A 21494-nucleotide genomic window follows, 5' to 3' on the forward strand; every position below is an offset into this window, starting at 1 on the left:
CTGGACATTGTCCCTTCCACCTGGTTCCCACAGCCGCCCCCTGGCTACCCAAGACCCCCCATCCCCCCAGCACACTCACTCAGGAAGCTCTGGCAGTCGCAGCTCCTTGATCAGCTCCGCATCTGCCGGCGCTCATGGAGTAAATACGCTACATACCGTAAATACTGAGACGAAAGTGCACCACACAGGCGGGAGAGCTGGAGCTGCAGCTACAGTGAAGTTACACTGAGCTGACAGGAGCAGCTGCCATTACACAGCTTGTCTCGCTGTTTGATGTTTAAATATACGGTACTAAATATACCAGTGTTTTGAATATTTAATAAAATATCAAAGTTGTTTTGCTTGGTGTTTAAAATGTTTATTTCTTAATTTTGGGCTCAAAAAATAGCGGGCGTCTTATATGTGGGGGTGTCTTATACATGGAAAAATACAGTGAACAGGTATTGCCCAACTCAGCTAGGAACCTCCTGACTCAGCTGGAAATCTGCTGAATCCTAACCTGTTCATCCTGGTGGAGTTTGCTACAGGATTGATCCCAAAGTGAACGGACTTGTTTAATCATGCCTAAACCCTTCTCATCTCAATGAAAACGTTCCCTGGATACCAGGGAAGCGAAGGCACAGTAAAACTCTCACCATGGAGGTGGATGCAACAGATGACCAGCTCCCCATGTAATCGTACACTCAACAAGTTACAAACTTGATAAATTGTTCTGTATACACCCATACTATATGTATATACTATATTATATGTAGCAGGTTATAAAAGCTGCTGCAAACTAGCATAGCACATCTAAATAGTTACCTCTGTCATTTTTCACTAGAACTTCTCAATCTGGGGGCCTCTGTTACGCCATCTATGCATTTGAGCAGGATTGGAATTTAAAGGAAAGAGGCATTCTTGGTGACTGCCAGCATCATAACTTTGGAACCAAATACCTTCACCAAAGCCTGTGCATTTTCTGGAAATAGTGTAAGACCATTCGGATTGCTTTATGGTGGCCAGACATACGAATAAAGATGGTTAGGGCTAAATAATTAGCACATTGCTACTCATCCTGAGCCACTGATATGGATAAATGTATAATTTAATTTTGATTGTGACCCATCCCAGCTTTGCACAGTGCATTTGCTGCTACATATGTCTGATTACTATAATGGTGACCTCTACTTCTTTGCCACTATGATGTCATCTGCTTGGTCATAATGATTGTACATCATAAGTTAGATTCATTACACTGCCCTTGTTCAAGTAAATATGTAATTTCTTGATCGGCTTTGCCAGCACAGCAGTTTGTAGGATCTGATTGTAGGACAAACATATTTTGTTACCAGAAGTACACATAACTTTACACACTTATTATCTAGCGAGCAAGCAGGCAGAATGCTGGTGTTGGTTATCTAATGCAGGTTGATAACAGACTGAAGTTCCTGTTAGCTCCCAGGGAAGAAGTACAGGTAAGCAGATAAGTGGTACACAGAATTTTATTCATTTTTAAGTTTATATTGATACCTTGTCTAGCAGAAAGGAGAAAAGGAAAAAAATAAGTACAAAAGGTTGTGTCGGAGCAGTACAGTACATAATTTTTAAACTGAGTGGTATCTAGAAGCAACATACTGCAATCTGGAACCCCTAATTTCAGCTATGTGTACCTATGTGTTACCTAATTGTGAGTCAAAGGACACTTTTATTTATACATTTTTCAGAGATGTAGACTGATACTGAAAAGATTCCAGGTTGGAGCCTCGATAACCTTGGCTCGGGGTAATATCATGAATATGCATATTTTGCATAGAATAGAGACTCAAATTGCTAAGATGGAGCATCTGCTGACACTAATAGCACTGTTCATTATTGTGCAACCTAGCTCAAAAGAAACAAGTCCAATAAATCATGGAAATCGTTAAAATATGGTAAAGATTGTGAGAACCAGGGAATTTTCAGGGCTTAGCTATCAGGGTTGTTATACATGAGAGAAAACATAGGTTTTTACAGCATAGATTTAGCAAAATACCACAGGCAGACTGTTGATGGGAACAGACTGCTGCCGACATATATTTCCAGTGCTTAAAAGTTTGCACAGGCTGCCCATATGCTACTGGACCAAATTCATGTTTTCTGTATTTACAAGGCCATTAGCAGTTTGGGTCTAGGATAATTTAAAGGATGCCTAATTTCTTATATTCCAGCCTAATCACTCAAGTCTTGGGGGAAGTTAGTGGTTCCCCCGTGGCTTTGGTGCACAGCTCATATCCACCGGGAGCCATGAGTTTAGTACTGTGGGCCAGTTTTATGGAACTTCCATCCAGTTGAGATCAGACCATCTCTCTCCTGAATGTATGGCACCTATGGAAGACTTTTTATTCCAGCAGGCATTTTAATTCAAGTTTGATTTCATAGTTTTAACTGTCTTCTACTATTTTTGTATTGTGCCCTTGTGAACTGCTTAGAGAAGACCGTGGTTAAGTGGTATACAATTTTTGAAATAATAACTAGCTAAATAAATAAACAAACAAACAAATAATAACAGTTGCTAGCACTTCCTGTTGTGTGAACTGACAAATATTTATTTTTAGCTCCAACATGCAAGGATAACTAATGGTATATTTGGTCAATAGCCTTGTTCTGGTTCCCTAAAAACATTCCCACAAGGAAGAATATAGCTCCTGGAAGCAGCTAGATCTAACAACCAGCACTTAGACCCCTCCCTACACAAAAAAGACAGACAGACATATAGATATACATATATTCAGAGTCCCGTGTTCTATATTTGTTTTTCCAGCAAATTTAATTGGCCATTGGGGTTGTACATGCAACTTTGTGTAAGATACTATGAATCTGGACATTTTAGGACTTGGAGGCAAATCTCCTGAGGTTCTGAAGGGGTTTTGAATGGATTGCCACTGACCTGGCATACTGCAGTGCAATTCCTGTGCCTCCTTCCTTTCAATATCACCTGCCCTGCCAGGTGCTATTGGGGATGTACTTCATCTGGGATTAAATTTGCTGGTCTTATTTCTACCACAAAATAACAAAGGGGGGCACTGAATTTAATTGAACACTGGTTCTGGGAGAGAGGGCTTTAACTCTCCCTTGGCAGAGTTGCAGTTTGCCCCCCTGGAGAAGAAACGCAGGCACCTGTGTTTCCCACCATAGAACTAACAGCAGATGCAGGAGGTAATTTAGATCACGAACTTTGAGACCAGAAACAGAACACTCCCTCTCTGGCCTCACTTGCTCAACTAGAATTCCCTGTAGCTGTTTTAAAGTAAATCAGAGCTACCATATAACTTGCAGTTCGGCTCTCTGTGCTCACCTCTACCACCATAATTTCTGTTTGCCGAAATCATGCCTGTGTCATCTTTAAGCACTTGTGAATTGCAAATAAAAGTTTCCATGGTGGTGGCTATGGTAACACTGACAATTATGACAACAGTGTTAAGAAAGCAATGACCACCCATACAATGGGAGCAGGGACAACAGATAGGTACAGTGGTGCCTCGCAAGACGAAAAGAATTCGTTCCATGAGTCTTTTCGTCTTGCGATGTTTTTCGTCTTGCGAAGCACGGTCCGTCGCAACTGCGCCTCTTCAAGCGGCTTTTAAAAAAAGCGCAAGACGTTTTTGTCTTGTGAAGCAAGCCCATAGGGAAATTCATCTAGCGAAGCAACGCAAAAACGGAAAACCCTTTCGTCTAGCGAGTTTTTCGTCTTGCAAGGCATTCGTCTTGCGGGGCACCACTGTAGTATATTTTGCGAGCGGGAGAAGAAAAAGATGAGTGAGTTGCTAACACAGAATCCATTGCTTCCCTGAGAAATTCTAGGTGCTCATTGTTTTGAAAGATAAAGCTGAGTATAAAATGTCAAAATCAAGACTTTGAAATATCTACACACCTCTCCATCCATCTGCTCATACTATAGATATCTCGGGGATAACAGCAGAAAATAGGTGCTCAGTCAAGATTTATTTCTAGGCTGCAGTGTTCTCGACAGAATTCAATTGCACTGTTCAATCATTATTGGGCTAAGTTCTAGGAACATTTGAAGCTGCAGGGGCTCTTCTGGTCAGCCAGTCCCAGATGTGGCCCCAAGACATGTGGAGGGGAAAATAATATTGTGGAAAATCATTGCATATCAGCAGAAGAGACAGGCAGGCAGAGTGCAGAGGGGGAGAAGCTGAGTCATTGAGGCAGGGGAGAATAGCAAGAAAGACCAATGGGGGATAGAAGCTGTGAAACTAAGATGATGTATAGACTATACTTTTAAAGGACATTCAAAACACACACTTCCCCATAAAGAATTCTGGACACTGTAGTTTACTCCTCACAAAGTTCCAATTACCAGCAACCCTTAATAAACCACAGTGCACAAAATTATTTGAGGGAAAGAATATGCTTTGAATGTACATTGTGTACACAGCCTTAGGCAAGAGTTACAAATTGGAAATAGTAAGAATGGAGAATAGAAGCAGGAAAGAAACTTAGAAGGAAGAAGACATGGTCATGTGTCTTAGAGGGCAGTAGCAGAAGGGGTAAAGAAATTCAGAACCAATGGGTTATTATAAGAAAGATAACCAATGGGTTATTATAAATTTTGTGGCTAAAGTAAGAGCTGTTCGACAGTGGAATTTGCTGCCAAGGAGTGTGGTGGAGTCTCCTTCTTTGGAGGTCTTTAAGCAGAGGCATGACAACCATATGTCAGGAGTGCTCTGATGGTGTTTCCTGCTTGGCAGGGGGTTGGACTCGATGGCCCTTGTGGTCTATTCCAACTCTATGATTCTAAAGGCAAAATACTGTCTTCTTAGGAAAGCAAATATTATCTAGAGAAATGTCAGGTCTAAATAAAGAAAAAACTCACTTTTGGAGTCTGAAAATACTGAGGGGCTGATGAGATTTGCCAGAGCATTGAATATAAGATGGATTGTGCCCATTTTGACAGTGGATAATTAAATATCGGGGGGGGGGCACACTTGTCTCCAAACAGCTTATTTTCACAGAGAGCAGAATGATAGGGTTACAATGGAGAAATGGGTGCAAAATTCTTGTTCAGGTGCTCATTTGCTGGCATACAGGAAGTTTTGTTTTGTTTTTGCACTCCCAGTTCCCAACTTCTAGGAGCAGTTAATAAACCAGGAATAGATGCAAAGACATTTCATTGAGCTTCAAAGGCTGAGTGTGCTAACAGTCTAAATAAAGAAGGGCTGAAGAGATGCAGAAACTTATTGCCACCGACTCTTTTGCCTTGTGAGCAAGTTCAAAAGCACAAGGACAGATGAAGAGAGAAGGAAATCCATGAGAGTTTGGAGGAGAGAGCAGGTGTCCCACTGGAGCACTGAGCTTCTGTTTTCTTGCTGATTCACCATGCCATATGAATGGTGGGAGGCTTCAAGAAATCCAGCTTTGGGAAAGCAACTTACACTACCCCCATGCACTGCTGAATAACTTAACAGTGCCTTCCTGGATATCTGCTTACAAATGTAATTGCTGGCTATTCTCTTTCATTTACCTGAAGGGATTGGTTATTATTAATGCCTTGCTGTGGATTTGGTTTCTTCTTTGTGCATATGCAACAGAACTAGGTAGTACCGAGCAACCTGATTGTTTCACACAGTGGCATGGTGAAGTAGTCAGTACTTCCTGTATTCCATACAAGCAGACATGAGAAACCTCAGGTCTAGGGCCTCTCTGGGAATCTTCCCAGGCCACACACACCCCCTCACTGGCTCTGCTGCATGCCCCCCTCAAGTGCGTTTGGCTGGAATGTGCAAAACAGGATCACATACTTTGCTCCACCCTGCCCATTTTTGCCTCTGCTCTGAAAAAGGCTGCCCACAAGGGAATGCAGTTTTCAGGCAGATAAAGGGTCCCTACCCATAATATAGGGATGCGGGTGGTGCTGTGGGTTAAACCACAGAGCCTAGGACTTGCCGATCAGAAGGTTGGCGGTTCGAATCCCTGCAACGGGGTGAGCTCCCATTACTCAGTCCCTGCTCCTGCCAACCTAGAAGTTTGAAAGCACGTCAAAGTGCAAGTAGATAAATAGGTACCGCTCCGGCGGGAAGGTAAACGGCGTTTACGTGCGCTGCTCTGGTTTGCCAGAAGCAGCTTAGTCATGCTGGCCACATGACCCGGAAGCTGTACACCAGCTCCCTCGGCCAGTAAAGCAAGATGAGCGCCGCAACCCCAGAGTCAGTCACGACTGGACCTAATGGTCAGGGGTCCCTTTACCTTTACCTTACCCATAATATGAGCTGGGTAGGCAATGATTATGTCATCATTTATTGAAGATGGGTTTCTTCATCAAGTGCGAGAGCTTGTAAGATCTAGAACTGCAGTCATTAGTGCCCCAAGGATCTTGGCCATTGTTGGAGGCAGTATGTCTCTGAAAGCCAGTTGTCGGGATTCACAAGTGGGGAGAGTGACGTTAGGTCCTGCTTTCAGGCCTCCCATAGGTATCTGGTTATCTACTGTGAGAACAGGGTACTGAACTAGATGGCCCACTGGGCTGACCCAGCAGAGCCCTTCTCAGTGATACATTTTTGCCTTCTTTGAATCTAAGCCAACTTAAACGGTAGCTGAATCAAAGCATCCTAAGGCACATTAAATGGTAATAGATTTATTACACATTTTGGGGACTGAAAGCTGACTTTGTCGACTGCATGAAATGAACTTGCATCTGTCAAGTATATATACCAACAAGAGTGTAAAGGAGAACAATGTAAGGTGGAAGCTGAATGGCAATGAGATGCAAAAAAAAAGTGTAGAATAAGCACAGTAATCCTTAATGCAATACATTGTTAGTAATTTACTTAGCATTGCTAAGAAGAAAGTGGGAAAGGCGTTATCACGACCGTCTTAGCAATGCCGAGATGATTCATCTCCCACTTTACGTGTTTCTCTTCTACACCCTTGTGTGCGTGCATAGCATATACGCTGACTGCAATTTCACTTTAGGCAACTGATGACGTGAGCTTTAATCCACAGAAACACGGGCCATAATGAATTTCTTAGCTTTTAAAGTGCTACATGACTCTGATTTTGTCTATTCGTGGAAAAAAAATTTACTAATAGGTGTTTTCTATGAGAAAGGTGAGGAGTGTTTTCACAAGCTATCACTTTTGAGATTGTGTTCTAACTTTAAAAAAAATGTTTTCAGAATGATTTATTAATTGCTGTCCTATTTTTTTGTAGAAAAGCCTGAGGAAGACCTGTTTGGGCTGAAACATGTTGGGCGTTAACAAAAGTGCATACTTTTCAGCATATATGGGTTGTATCCAATGAAGTCATCTGGTTTGTGCACGGACTTCTGCTTACACAATGGAATTTCCTCTCTCTTTCCTCCCCCTGCCCCACATCTATTCTGGGTTGTCCCCCCCAACCCTCTGGAGCAGATTTTGGGAAGGGGACAGGAGAGGGAGGGGAAGTTCCATTGTACAAGCAAATGTCCTTGTACAAGCGGGATGTATTTGTTGGATATAACCCTGTAAGTTTAACTAGTTTAGATAATTTATGATTTACTATTGTTCTTTATGTTAGTCTTCAACCTACATGCTTGACAATCTTAGGGGCCTTTTCATATGTTTTATATGAAATCTAGTAATACCATTGTCATTTTTTCTAAATTTACAGTATAAATGAAGTTTTACACTCTACTGGCGGGGGAACTTGTGTATTAAAGCTTACAGGTTTTTAGCAACTTTTAAATACTAAATACAAGTAAAATAAAACATGCAAAATTCAACTTCTCTAAGGGATATCAGAACATTTCTAGAAACTGAAAAATTTCCAGTGCCCCATTATCTCACCCAATATGACCCTAGCTTGGGTTAAGATTTCCCCCATGTCATAATTGTCCAGAAAGCTCTATCACTGCTCCCGTCACAGAAAATAATAGGAAGCTGGAGCACACACAAAGTTTGGATTATTTCTATTGTGTATTTTCAAATTGTTATTTTCATTTTCAATACTGTGGATCTATGATGACCTTGTAATCAGTGGGACTGAGATCTTGGTAAACAGATACAGTGGCACCTCGGGTTAAGGACTTAATTCGTTCTGGAGGTCTGTTCTTAACCTGAAACTGTTCTTAACCTGAAGCACCACTTTAGCTAATGGGCCTCCTGCTGCCGCCGCACTGCTGGAGCACAATTTCTGTTCTCATCCTGAAGCAAAGTTCTTAACCTGAGGTACTATTTCTGGGTTAGCAGAGTGTGTAACCTGAAGCATATGTAACCTGAAGCTGTACCACTGAGTGGTACACCTGAAGCATATGTAACCACTGTACTTTACTTCCCCCACAAAGCTTGGGCTAAGACCTCAACGGAGGGGAATTTCTCAGGTTGGGGTACAGAAATCTGTCATCTCCTAACTGAACTATAAGCTAGCAGTGAGAGAGGGAGGCACCATTATTGTTGCACACCACCCCAATCTCAGAGCCGTGTGAGATTTCAGGGTTTCCAGGTGCTTACCCAGAATTTCCTTGGAATAAGGGACAGTGGAGAAACACTTGTCTTTTTAGGATATATGGTTTATTTACACATATATGCAACATGATCTTATGATGGAGGGGCTCACAGCATTAACACCCAATGTGGTCTTGCTTTTCCCATAGCCACAGCCTTGGATCCCAGTACATCAGGCATAGCTATATATCTCAGCTGCCCAGCCTACTTCTAGCTTCCAGCTCTCTCTCACACAACTCTGGCTTTTGCCTTTCTAACTAAGAGATAGTTGAAGTAAGGGGGCCCACTCATTTGTTCTTTGGCACAGAGCCACTTCCTTTGTTCCCTCAACTACCCATACTTTGGGGGGCCATTATGACCCTTGCATGGCTAATTCAGCAATTGGATCCTTGCTGGATTTGGGGAATTATAAGGAACTCAGGTATACAGCCTACTCGCTCCCCCACAAAAAGAAAAAGAAACCACACCTTTATCCTTCAGCCTCTAAATGTGGATAAGAGGAACACTTCCCTCAGGTTATACAGAACAACATAGAGAAAGGCTGACAAAGGGTGGGGATTCTAGTTAAGGAAGGAAAACACACAATCACTCCTCCAGCCCACTGGCCCTTTGAAATAGGAAAATCAAATATAGACATTACACTAAGGCTCCACTAGTTACTTCTAGAAACCGATAGTCCTGTGAGCACCCGCAAGGGTCCCAGAAGCAGTTCTGAGAGGTACTGTAATCCTGGAATGTAAGGTCCCCAAACCACAAACTTAATTTACGAGTGGACACGCACAGGATTGCGCGCCAAGCAAATAAAACCCCAGAGCGCGTGCTCGCTTTTGCAGCTCCCCAAGCAGTTCTCTTTCGGACTTCTTTCCTTTCCAGCCAACACGCAACCTTCCCTTCCTTATCCCAAGTGCGGGAAATCAGTGGCGCGCAAAACCAGAGTAAAGTCCCCGTACAGAAACTTCCCTGGAAAAGGGAAAACAAAAAGCATCCACTGCTGTGTTTGCCTTACTGGCACAGCTGCACAGCGTGGGCGGCTCTGCCTAGGACACGGGGCAGAAGCAATTAAGGACAGGCAGGGCAAAGGCTGCTCCTGACCGCGCCTCTCCCTTCCCGCTCCCCTTTGCAAGGCGGAGGGATTTTTATTTTATTTTCTGAAAGAATTTTCCCGTGGAATGTGACGAGTCACCACTCACGTCAAGCCACGCCGCGGGGGAGGGCTATTTTTACCGCTTAGAACGGGCTGCCAGAAGAAAAGCCCCGCCCCTTGCTCCAAAGTTGAGCCAGGGGGGCTCCCTTTCTAATAGGGAGAAGTGGGGGGAACCCCACCTATTGCCTATCTATAACCCTATCCGTTCTCCCCGCCGCCGCACCCCCTAACGTGGTACATCCTAGGAACTACTTTGTTCTGAGGAGGTAGAAAGAAAAAAAGGCGAAATAGGCGTGCAGTCAACGACGCGTCACGCGCTTGGAAGGAGGCGGCGCAAGCGTACGAGGGCCGTTTGTAGTTCCGGTTGAGGAAGCCGCCGCCGCCGCTCGTGCGCCTCCGGAGGCTGCTGATTGGCTGAGCCGGCGCTCGTCCCTCTTCGCTGTCGGCGTGACGGCAGGCGGAGGAGGAGGAGGAATAGGAAGCTCCTCCGCCGCCGCCGCTGTTGGTTTGCCGGCTTCGGCTGGAGAGTCCTCCTTTCTTTGGTTCCTGAGGCGGTGCGCCCTCCCGCCTCTCTTTTCGCTCCCCTCACGCTCTCCTCGGCCTCCGCCTCCCCTTCCTTCCTCCCCCTTTGCCCTCCTTGCCTTCGCCATGGCCACCCGCTCGTGCCGGGAGAAGGCGCAGAAGCAGAACGAGCAGCACCAGGCCATCCTGGCCAAGCTCCTGAGGGAGGAGGACAACAAGTACTGCGCCGACTGCGAAGCCAAGGGTACGTCGGCGGGGGGCGGGGAGAAGGACCGGACGTTGGGGGGGGGGGTCCTGAGGCGGCGGCCTTCGCGGTGAGAGGGACAGGTGAACAGCCAGGGGTGGGAATGGTCCTTTGTCCCTCTGTGGGACACCCCTCCCCCTTTTTTTAACCTTTCCTAGGTGGGTGGGGGGCCGAGGGTGCGAAATGGGAACGTGGTTGTGGGGTGGCGGCAGCTGCACCAGAAGGCCGAACAGCCCTGACGAAACCTTATTATAAAAAAGGCACCTCTGTGGTTCGCTGGCAGGCTTTTTCCTATCACTTGCTGTTGTATCAGCGGTATCGCTGCGGCCACTGCTTCCTGGAACCGGCTTCCTTCCTTTCCTATTATGTCTCTTTCTCTCTCTGCTTCTAACAGGACTGACAGTTACTTGTAAGGGTTTTTGTGGTTGCTGGGGTGTGGGGGAAATAAAAGGTGTTACGTATAGGATGAAGCACACACACACTAGGCAAGAGAGTTCCTGCATTGCAGGGGGGTTGGGCTCGATGACCTTTGTTGACTCCACAGTTCTGTGATCTCCCGCCCTTCTAAAAGCAGGGTTTGATTTGAGCTAACACTTAGGAGTAGGAGGACTCCCGTCCTGAGTCAGGGATGACGAGGATAAGGGCTAAGTTCCAGAGAGGCTTTTCAGGTTTGTTTGAGAGTTTGGGCATGCCTAGTAGGATTCTTGACTTTTTTTTTTCCTTTCCCAACAGCAAGCTGTAATGCCATAGAGCAATTTGGCTATGAAAGTGTTCCTTAGTTTTGAAAGAGGGTTGATTGCGTGGCATGGAAAGGCTAGCTGTTAAAGATGAGCATGCCTGAGGCCCTGTTGGTTTGCGGAACCAAATTCTTGGTTTTTTTGCCATTATTTGGAATGATACATAGAAGTGAATATTGTATCATTTTATAAGTTCCCTGATGAAGAGTCTGGTTCAATGTGTTGAGGTTGTAAGGATTTGCACACTATGCTCTTCACCACAGTGGCTGGAGTTGAGTGCTGTTGACATTGACACTGACACATGGAAGTAAGTTCCACAGACCTCAGTAGGGTTTATAGAGCTGGTGTTCAAGGGCATGTTGCAAGGGCAGCAGAGTAAAAGAAAAATGCCCTAGGTGGCTCAGGATTTTGCATTTTAGAATTGGTTTTGACTCAAGTACAATCAGTAACTTTTTTTTAGCTATGTTAAAAAGTGACAACATTGGGCTTTTCAAGACCTACTCAAATGGGAAACAGTATCTGTCTGGAAACTTCTCTGACATAGCAGATATGCACAGGTGATTTTTTTCCCTATATTGATGACTAGTTTCAGGTGGTGGTGATGGGAGGCCTTATAGCCCATGTGTTAGTGATCTGCAGGGCCTATTTTGTTTCCCAAGCTGTTGTAATATCTAAATGACCTCCTGGGTGAGATTATCCAGAGGTCTGGAGATAGGTGCCATCAGCATGCTGATACCACCCAGCTCTATTTCTTCATCAGAATCAGGTGGTGTGATAGGGAGATTGATTTCTGGAATCAATAGTGGACTGTAAGATTGCCAGAAAAACCCTGAAAACAAGATCAAAGTTAAGATCAAGGTACTGATAGTAAGAGGTTGATTTGTTGTTGTTGTTGTTGTTGCTGCTGTTATTATTGAGGTGGTGGGCAACTTGTTATGGTTGGGGTTGCAGATTGAGGGTGTGTGTTGATTCAGCCTGTATTTGGAAGCCAAGGTAGAATCTCTGGCAAGAAGTACATTCCACCTCCCAATGAAGGCAGCAGCTGACCCTGGTCAATTTGATCACTGTTATAGTAACATCCAGTTTACACTAGGACCAAGTGTTGTACATAGGGCTGCCTTTGAAGATATTGGAAACTGCTGGTGGTCCAAAAATACAATTTCTAGATTATTCATAAAATTGGCTAGTTATTAACTTGATTGGCCACTGATCTGTTTCCCAACACAGTTCAGAAGTACTGCTGCTTACCTAGTTTTCAGTCATGTATAGGTCTTTAGAGTATTTGAAGGAGTGCCTAATTCCATATGAGTGTTAAGGGTGTCTTCTTAGGTCCTTTTTGGGTGTCCCTGCCTTCAGATCCGTTGAGTGGAACAAGGGCCTTCTCAATTGCGGCTTCCTGTGTGTAGAAAACCATGAAGGTTTGCCTTGTGCTGGATTTCAAGTCTTCCAGGGTTAGATTAAGATCTCTCTATTTACCTGTGCCTTTTAACTGCATTGTTAGATTGGTTTTTTCCTGTTGCTTTGTTCTGCACTGTTGTTTTAATTGTATTTTGATTTTCTTGTGTGTGGTTAAATATTTATTCTAAGCCTCCATATTGATATGGAAGTTATCCCATTGAAGGATGAGGTATTAAATATTTTAAATTAATACCTAGAGCAACAATTCAGTTCTTACCAAGTATGATGACATTCCTTCCTTAATCTTAACTTCTTTTTCTAAACATACTCCAAAAATAGACGGTCAGAGCTGAACATTTATTGCAGCAGTTGTCAGGGAGGAGTGGTTTACAGACCTTTAACTATAAGTCTGCCCACAGTCCCTTGAATGAATTAGATCATTGCATTATTTCAAAGTCAGGGAAACAGACTGTGTGGTTTTATGCAATGTTTGACCTAGAATTTCCTTGATGTTTCATTGTGTTGCCCTACCATAATAAGGAAGAGAAGTGAGTCATACCAGTGGGCTAATGCTTGCTTTGCCTGAGCACACATCAGGAACTTGTCTCCCTAACAAATGCTGAATTGCCTATGCTGAATGTTGAAACACAAGATAAAAGAGGGAATCCTGATTTCAAAAGTAAGAATAATTTAATAGGCTGAGGCCTAGAATTGCTGCATGTTGCAAGGATTCACTTGGTTAGCAGAACAGCTTTCATTACTTTGCTTTCCAGATTCAGTCAAGTTTCCCTGAAGTCATTTTTCAGATGTTTCAAAGCTTCACATACAAGAAACAAAGTTAACTGTGATCAGCAGTCTGTAAAGTCAAACTTGGGAAAAGTACAGTTGCTTACTGAGTAAAGAGTAGCATCAATACTTAGAATGCTGGGTAGGAAAGTAGCAAAATGAGTAGGGAAATAATCTTGACTAGCAACCTCTCTTTCTTCCCCAAATGAGATCCACTTTTACTGTAGATCTGATGTGGGAACCTCTTTGTAATTCTCCATCTTCCCTTCCTCCCACCTTCTTTTCTACATCCCATCACCCTCCATATTGTGTGGGGGGGGGAACCCTACCACTCACACCCCTCAAAAATGTTAGTAGCATTATCATTTCTATAATAATATCAAAGTAGTAAAATGCTAACCTTGACTTTAAAAGGGTGTTACTATGCATTGGTGCGCTGTCTGGAGAGGGTACTGTGAGGCTAATTATATCTGGTCTTGTATGGTGTGGTTTTGTGGGGTTTTTTGCTGTTGTTATTGCTGTCATTGTGTGCTGAGGTGTGTCCATCAAATAAATAAAACTCCTTTGGGTTGTAATGACCTAGTTTAATTTAATTCAGGATATCTGCCATCTCCACTCCCATACCTGCAGTTGTTGGCACTTTTGAAATTAAAAAACATACAGCATCTTGCATAGTGCATTACAATTGCTACACCAGGCAGAAAACTCATTAAATGGTCTACTAAGACTCTACCAAGCCCTTCAACAATGTTCAATTGGTCCATGGGAAAAATGGTTTGGGAACCACTACTTTAAACCTAAAGGGAAATTAGTGGTGGGGAATCTCTGGGCATTGGGCACAATTTATATCTCAGTTTCTGACTTCTTAATACTGCCTTTCCTGCAGAGGGAGGATGTACATGAATCCAGTACCCATGGTAGAACCTTCCTTCATCCCACTAAATATGATACTGTGTTGCATGTGAGCATGGCTAATGAGTGCACTGTAGTAGAAACAAATGGAAACAATCATGTACCAGAACTCCGCACCATTTATGCATGGTTTATGTCCCAAGGCACTGTACGTATAAGTGAAATCGCTTATATTTGAAACACAACCGAAAAGGCCTGTGAACATCCAGTTCCGTCCCTTTTTTGTGACGTTTTTGGGTCACTTCTGGGTTTGGGCGATGTACACATATTGAATGCACCTAAAACAGTTGCTGCCTGTATGCAGGGTGTTGGGGGGGGTGTTAGTTGAAGAAGCAATAAAGATACAGTGGTTATTCAAAATTTATGCAGTATTGTTGTTGGTATTTTTTTTAAGTAAAGGGGGCGTAGAGCCTAGCTGGGCTTGTCTGCAGGGGCAGAGAGTCCCGCATACCTCCCTGCAGCAGCGGAGGGTGCGCTGCACTTCCCTGCAGTGGCAGAGGGCTTACCACGCCTTTCCCGGGAATTTACAAAGGGGAGGCATATAGTAATAGTAGAGATAAAAAGATATAATGTGTACTTGACTTAAAATTTTAAACAATAACCTGGATTATTATCTAAGTGCATCAGCGCTAGAATACTGCTGTTGTATGATATGGGGACAATCAACCTAACTGACTAGTCAAGTGGCTAAAAAGAGTCCAGGTTTTTATAGTGAAATAGTTAATTCTATCTTCAATTTTATACTTGAGGAAGAAAAAAACAACTCATTTGCTAGGAGATCCAGACGATTGCACCCATGGGACTTCCCTTCTGGAGGAGGAGGGAAGGCAGTTTTCATTTATTTCTCCCTGCAGCCCCAACCATGCTTCCCAAAGAATGTTCTAGACTAGAGGGTTATGGGACCATTTAGAACAATGTGGGAGGCATTGGGGGCAAGATGAGAAAATGCCTCTTTTCCCATCTTCCTCCAACAGGAGCTTCTGCTGGACCTCAGTTCCTTCTGCAGTATTAGGAGCCTTTCAGTTTGAGGACAACTGGATACAACCACAGCCTTTGAAAATGTACTGAAAGAAGTTCCCTTAAAAGGAATTTGCTTTAAATGTAGTGTTCCACTAGAATTCCCAGGTCTTGGGAGTGAAATCCATTAAAAAAAACGCTGCCCCACATCACTGATTGCAGCACAATTCATTTGAAAGCCATAACTGAGCAACAAGAAAACTTCAAAGGACAACTTGAATTTTAAAAATTGCTGAACTACAATTTATCAGCAAGTTATTTGTTCAGTACTAAGTCAAAATGTAAAACTTTTCTCCTGTTGCAAGTGTTAATTTTTAACATAGAAAAGCGAGGCAGAAAGCGTGATTGCTGATTACTGCTATTGTGAAAGATCACCGGCCTTGTCTTGTACACATTTGTCCTTCGTATAGAAATGTCACACACTGTACCTCTTGCATTTCATGGTATTTTGGCCCCCATGGTTTACAGTTTTTTTAAGTATTTGTCAACAGAGAATTGCATTTAATGCATCTAAAGTGCCTACTAGTCCATGAAGGCTTATATCACAATAAATCTGTCAGTCTTTAAGGTGCCACTTTACTCGTATTGTTCATTTCAGTTGTATAACTAAGTAGCCTTTTGTTATGACTCCCTGTTACTTGCTGCTTATAAGCCGACATGCTGTTAATAGGATCAGAAAATAAAAGGCAATTTGGAACTATGGCATTGCAGTAAGAGGTAATAATTATACTTTATGGAAGTGGGAATAAAACAAGCCATTGTATATTACAAAATAAAGGTCATCCTTTAAAATACAAAATATTGGAAACCCATATGGTAGCTCAGTACCTTGTATGTAAGCTGTAGTTTATTACTTTCAGTCATAAATACTGTCACAACTCAGACCCTCACTCTTAACACCAGCAGACAGCAGATTTGAGTTTTCCACTCCTTTGCTGTATAGTTTTGTTGTACTATATGACTACTGTGAAGTACCCATTAGCTCATTGCTTGAATCTTACGCAGGATTTCTTTCCTTTTTTTGTCAGTTTTCTATTTGAGCATACCAGGACTTAAGATACAGGATAAATTTTCTGGCTAGTACTATTAAATGCACAGCAAGTTGAATATATGTTGATTCACTTTAAATTTATAGCAAATTATCTGAATTACTTAAAGTATGCATGCTGTGATTAATTCTCCAAATTTTGTGTAATTGGTTTGTAGACTACAAACACAATAAACATTGATTTAGTGCAGATTTTAAATTTTGTTTATTACAGAGTGCATATTCTTGGCTCATTTGAAGAGCATGCCAAGTGTGGTGGCAGTCAAACTTTACATGATTTTAAAAATTGCATTTAAATTGGCTTGTATTTTATCTTGTTTATATGTGGGGTGCTTTGAGGATCCTTTTTATTGACTGAAATATGTCATATAAATTTTACATATTTCTTAAAAGTATTTCTATACCACCATATCAAAATATCAGAGTGGTATACAATGTTAAAACAAAAAACACAATCAAAACAATACAGATCAATCATTAAAATATCTGACTAATCAAAAAATTAAAAATTAAACACCTGCAAATGCCTTTGGCATAAAAAAGAGACACCTAAAACTTAAAAGCAAGGGTGACTACTGAATCTTTTTAGAAATCTTCCACAGCATGAGACTAACAACATGAAACTCCTGATTTCTCATTGAGGACAGTTGAGTCTCTGTAACATGGGAGACAACTAGTAGCACTCCTGGTTGATCCCATTTTCTGAATAAATATACATTAAAACCATGTAGGAGGGGTAAGGATTTGGGCATCTGAAGGAGGTGAAGAAGATAAGAGTCATGTGATTCTGTAGTCAACTCACAACTGAAGCTGAGCATGAATTTGCTTATGAATTGAGGAACAACTGGCTGAACATGTCTGTTATGGTTTAACTTGTGAACCACACTGAGATCTTTGGATGAAGGGCAATATATAAATGTAATAAATAATAATAATAAAGGGTGGGGAATCACCATCCCACAGGCCTAATTAGTCCCACCAGGTCATTTTGGCCAAGCTTTTCATGTTTTAATAAGAGATTCTGTTTTCTGCTGGTTTTAGTATTGCTTTATTCCCCCCCCCCCCGGTATCTTTTCTGTATTTCTGTGTTACTATACAGTGGTACCTCGCAAGACGAATGCCTCGCAAGACGAAAAACGTGCAAGACAAAAGAGTTTTCCGTTTTTTGAGTCGTTCCGCAAGACGAATTTCCCTATGGGCTTGCTTCGCAAGACGAAACGTCTTGCGAGTTTGTTTCCTTTTTCTTAAAGCCGCTAAGCCGTTAATAGCCGCTAAGCTGGTAAGCCGCTAATAGCCGTGCTTCGCAAAACGAGAAAACCGCAAGACGAAGATACTCGCGGAACGGATTAATTTCGTCTTGCGAGGCACCACTGTATTAATCCTTTGTTACACTTCTTTGATATGTATGGGTCACAAAGAACTGGAAATAAAAATAAAAACTTGCATCAATTATTTTTGATGGGGTATGTACTTAATATTGCTCCAGTCCAGGTCCATGCTTCTGTTCTAGCAACTCATGCATGTACTAGTGCTGTGTGTGGCTCTCCTTAGCTGAATCCTGAATCAGGAGAGGAAAAATGGGCAGGGAGGAAGGATTAAAAGAGAAAAACATGAGATCGCTACCCATACAATCCAAGAAATCCATTTCTTTTATTGAAAGGAAGTGCTAACAAAATAATGACACTCACCCCTGAACTTTCAGTAGATGTAGAATTGCCAGGAGCTATAATTTATCATATCAAGGATGTGATTATAGGTGCTTTAAGTGAAATGCTTCCCTCAGTGGTTTAGGCAGCTACCCCTGGAAAGATACCCCAAAGGGAAGGGATCTTCCGTATCAATAGGTTCTCAAATTGAGCTCACAGAGATAAGGAAAGTTAGAAGGGAGAATATAAGTTTTAAGACAAGAGTGGTCCTGTTGGGCAGTTGTATCAGAACTGGAAGAAAAGCATCCCTGCAGTAGGGACCATCATACAGATGCAGAGCCTCTACTTTAAACAAAGTTCAGTTTGGCTAATCTGCCTGTACCTAATCCATAATGATGTTTCTTGGTGACTGGATTTAAAAAGTAGCTTTAAAAAGTAGCTTTCATAGTGATGCTCATTTAAGCATCATTATGTTAAAGAAAATGAAATGGCACTTCTCTTATGCCCTCCTCTGGCAAAAAGATCTACTACATGGAGGAACAAATTTAGTAAGCACATGCCCATCCACATGCCCACAATGGATCCTTTAAAATTAAAAGAAGTGTGTATTTCAACTACATTCAGTTTTGTTTTACAAGTGGCAAGAGAACCGTGGCATAAAATCTAGCACTTCAGTTTCTGTAGACTGTCCCACATGATTTTGTTTCTATACTTTGTGGCTCAGACAAGCTGGTCTGTAACTGTCACAGTATAAATCATCTTACTTGGTTTACAAATTGAAAATATTTCTGATTTTGTGCAACATTAAATTCAACATCATTAATATGAAGACATTGGTTGCAAGGCCATTATTTCATTATAATGCCCTGTAAATGCTTGCATCATTCTTCTCCATTCACCCTTTTCAAACGGAAGGTGATCTCTTTATCTCTTCCTGTTGAATGTTTAATCTGATCTAGCGAGGTAATCTCTGTACAGCTAATCTAGGGTGAGAGGAATACCGTATTTTTCGTCCCATAGGACGCACCCAGTTTTTTGGGGGGGGGGAATAAAGGGGGGAAAATTCCCTTTATTTCCCCCCCAAAAGCAGGTCGGGGAAACAGAACCAGGTCGAGGAACAGCAGGATGGCGGCGCTGCGCCTCCCTGCTGTCCCCTGAGCTTGTGGGGCTGGCCGATGTCTGCCCTGTGCGAGGGGCGCTCTGCATCAGGGTGCCCTGCCCGCCAGGCGGCAGGCTGCTATCCGCAGCGTGGGGAGCCCTGCGGGGAACTCATGCAAGGCTCCCCACGCTGCAGATGTCTGCCTGGCGCGGGGGGCGCTCTGCTTCAGGGCGCCCCTCGTGCCGGGCAGCAGGCTGCTATCCGCAGTGTGGGGAGCCTTGCGGGGAACTCCTGCAAGGCTCCCCACGCTGCAGATGTCTGCCTTGCGCGGGGGGTGCTCTGCTTCAGGGCGCCCCTCGCGCTGGGCGGTAGGCTGCTATCCGCAGCGTGGGGAGCCTTGCGGGGAACTCCTGCAAGGCTCCCCACACTGCGGATGTCTGCCTGGCGCGGGGGGCGCTCTGCTTCAGGGCGCCCCTCGCGCTGGGCAGCAGGCTGCTATCCGCAGCGTGGGGAGCCTTGCGGGGAACTCCTGCAAGGCTCCCCACGCTGCAGATGTCTGCCTTGCGCGGGGGGTGCTCTGCTTCAGGGCGCCCCTCGCGCTGGGCGGTAGGCTGCTATCCGCAGCGTGGGGAGCCTTGCGGGGAACTCCTGCAAGGCTCCCCACGCTGTGGATGTCTGCCTGGCACGGGGGGCGCTCTACTTCAGGGCGCCCTTCGCGCTGGGCAGCAGGCTGCTATCCGCAGCCTAGACATCCCTGCGGGACCTACCGCAGGGCTGTCTAGGCTGCGGGTGTCTTCCTGAAGCCTGGAGAGCGAGAGGGGTCGGTGCGCACCGACCCCTCTCGCTCTCCAAGCTTCAGCAAAAGCCTGCATTCGCCCCATAGGATGCACCCAGATTTCCCCTTCATTTTTGGAGGGGAAAAAGTGCGTCCTATAGGGCGAAAAATACGGTAATCTATGGAGTTAGAAAACGGGACTACAGTGGTACCTCGGGTTACAAACACTTCAGGTTATAGACTCCGCTAACCTTGGGTTAAGAACTTTACCTCAGGATGAGAACAGAAATTGCACACCGGCAGCAGCTGGAGGCCCCATTAGCTAAAGTGGTACCTCAGGTTAAGAACAGTTTCAGGTTAAGAATGGACCTCCAGAATGAATTAAGTTCGTAACCAGAGGTAACCCTGTATGCACAGTGGTCATCAAAATTGAGAATAGGATCTTACTTAGAGCTGCCGTATGTCCAAAATTTACTGGACATAGCTGTGATTTGTCCTCCGAAACTAGCGTCCAGGCGCAATTTTTGAAAAGCAGCAAAAATGTCTGGGAAAACCTGGGCATATGGCAGCCCATATCGGAAGTGTTGATTCTTAGGCGACATTCCTAAAAAATAGGTAAGAATTTCATATATATATTTTTGGAGATTTTGCAGGAAAAAAGCTCAACAACTTTGCCCCTCCTCCCAAAAAAGCTCTATTCCAGGACGCATTATGTTTCAGACAGGTGTCATAGGTCTTGTCATCCAGGCTTCCCTTAACTCTAAACTTCAGTTACTGATAAGTGTATACTCAAACCCTTGCTCTCAGTTACTGGAATACTGGAGTATAAAAAAAAAAACTTGGGAGATGACTTGTAGATTGTGTGAACAGTCAGCTGATTCTTGCTACAACTGAACAGATGGGTGTCAGTTGACCTTTTTTTCTGTAGGAACAGGTCCCTTTAATTAGAAGAGTTTTCAAAACTGGCCTGTGGACCATCCGTGGTCTGTGAGCTTCATTTAGGTGGTCTGTGGATTTTTGGTGGAATACAGTGGTACCTTGGTTCTCGAACTTAATCCGTTCCAGGAGTCCATTTGACTCCCGAAACCGTTCAAAAACCAAGGTGCGGCTTCTGATTGGCTGCAGGAGCTTCCTATACTCAAGCAAACTGGAACACTTTCCGGTTTGCGGTGTTTGGGAGCCGATTTGTTCGACAACTAAGCCATTTGAGAACCAAGGTACCACTGTACAAGGAGACTGCATGTTCATTACATTAAATATTAGCTCAGTTGGGGAGCGTGGTGCTTATAACACCAAGGTCACAGGTTTGATCCCTGTATGGGTGCATATTCCTGCACTGCAGGGGGTTGGACTAGATGATCCATGGGGTCCTCTCCAAATCTGATTCTATTCATATTGATTTTTAATTGTATTTTATTGCTTCCTTTATTGCTTTTATTTCTTGTGTTGTATTTTATTGCATTAAAATTTTAATTCTGTGAAGGAATAGAAGAAGCAGTAAAATACAAGTAAAACCATGCAGTATCTAGCACGGATGAGGTATGAGAGACTCTGCTGGCAAGTAGGTAATGTCTTTTCCCACTGCCTTGCCCCATCCTCCAGCCCAAGGAAACTTCAGAAGGGAGTTCCTCCCACAGGCAGTATGTGTATGTGTATTTTAATGAGCTGAATAGAGTGTTAGTTTATTTTTGGTTGCTATTTTGTTAA

General features: G+C 43.5%; 1 protein-coding gene across 3 annotated transcripts in view; it reads left to right on the forward strand.

The window, feature by feature from the left end:
- Window positions 1-1292: 1292 nt before the first annotated feature.
- Window positions 1293-21494, forward strand: part of SMAP1 (small ArfGAP 1) — a 64447-nt gene continuing 44245 nt past the window's right edge. For 2 of the 3 annotated variants that reach the window (XM_083497385.1, XM_083497386.1), the window contains exon 1: window positions 10007-10369. In XM_083497385.1, the coding sequence (XP_083353511.1) occupies window positions 10252-10369 (118 nt within the window). In that variant the 5' untranslated portion in view covers window positions 10007-10251. Of the gene's footprint in view, window positions 1458-10006; window positions 10370-21494 lie in introns of those variants that run through there. The other variant, XM_083497387.1, reaches the window with a different exon arrangement.

The sequence above is a fragment of the Podarcis liolepis genome (genome assembly GCF_965112155.1).
Source record: "Podarcis liolepis genome assembly, chromosome: 3".
NCBI classification, from domain to species: domain Eukaryota; kingdom Metazoa; phylum Chordata; class Lepidosauria; order Squamata; family Lacertidae; genus Podarcis; species Podarcis liolepis.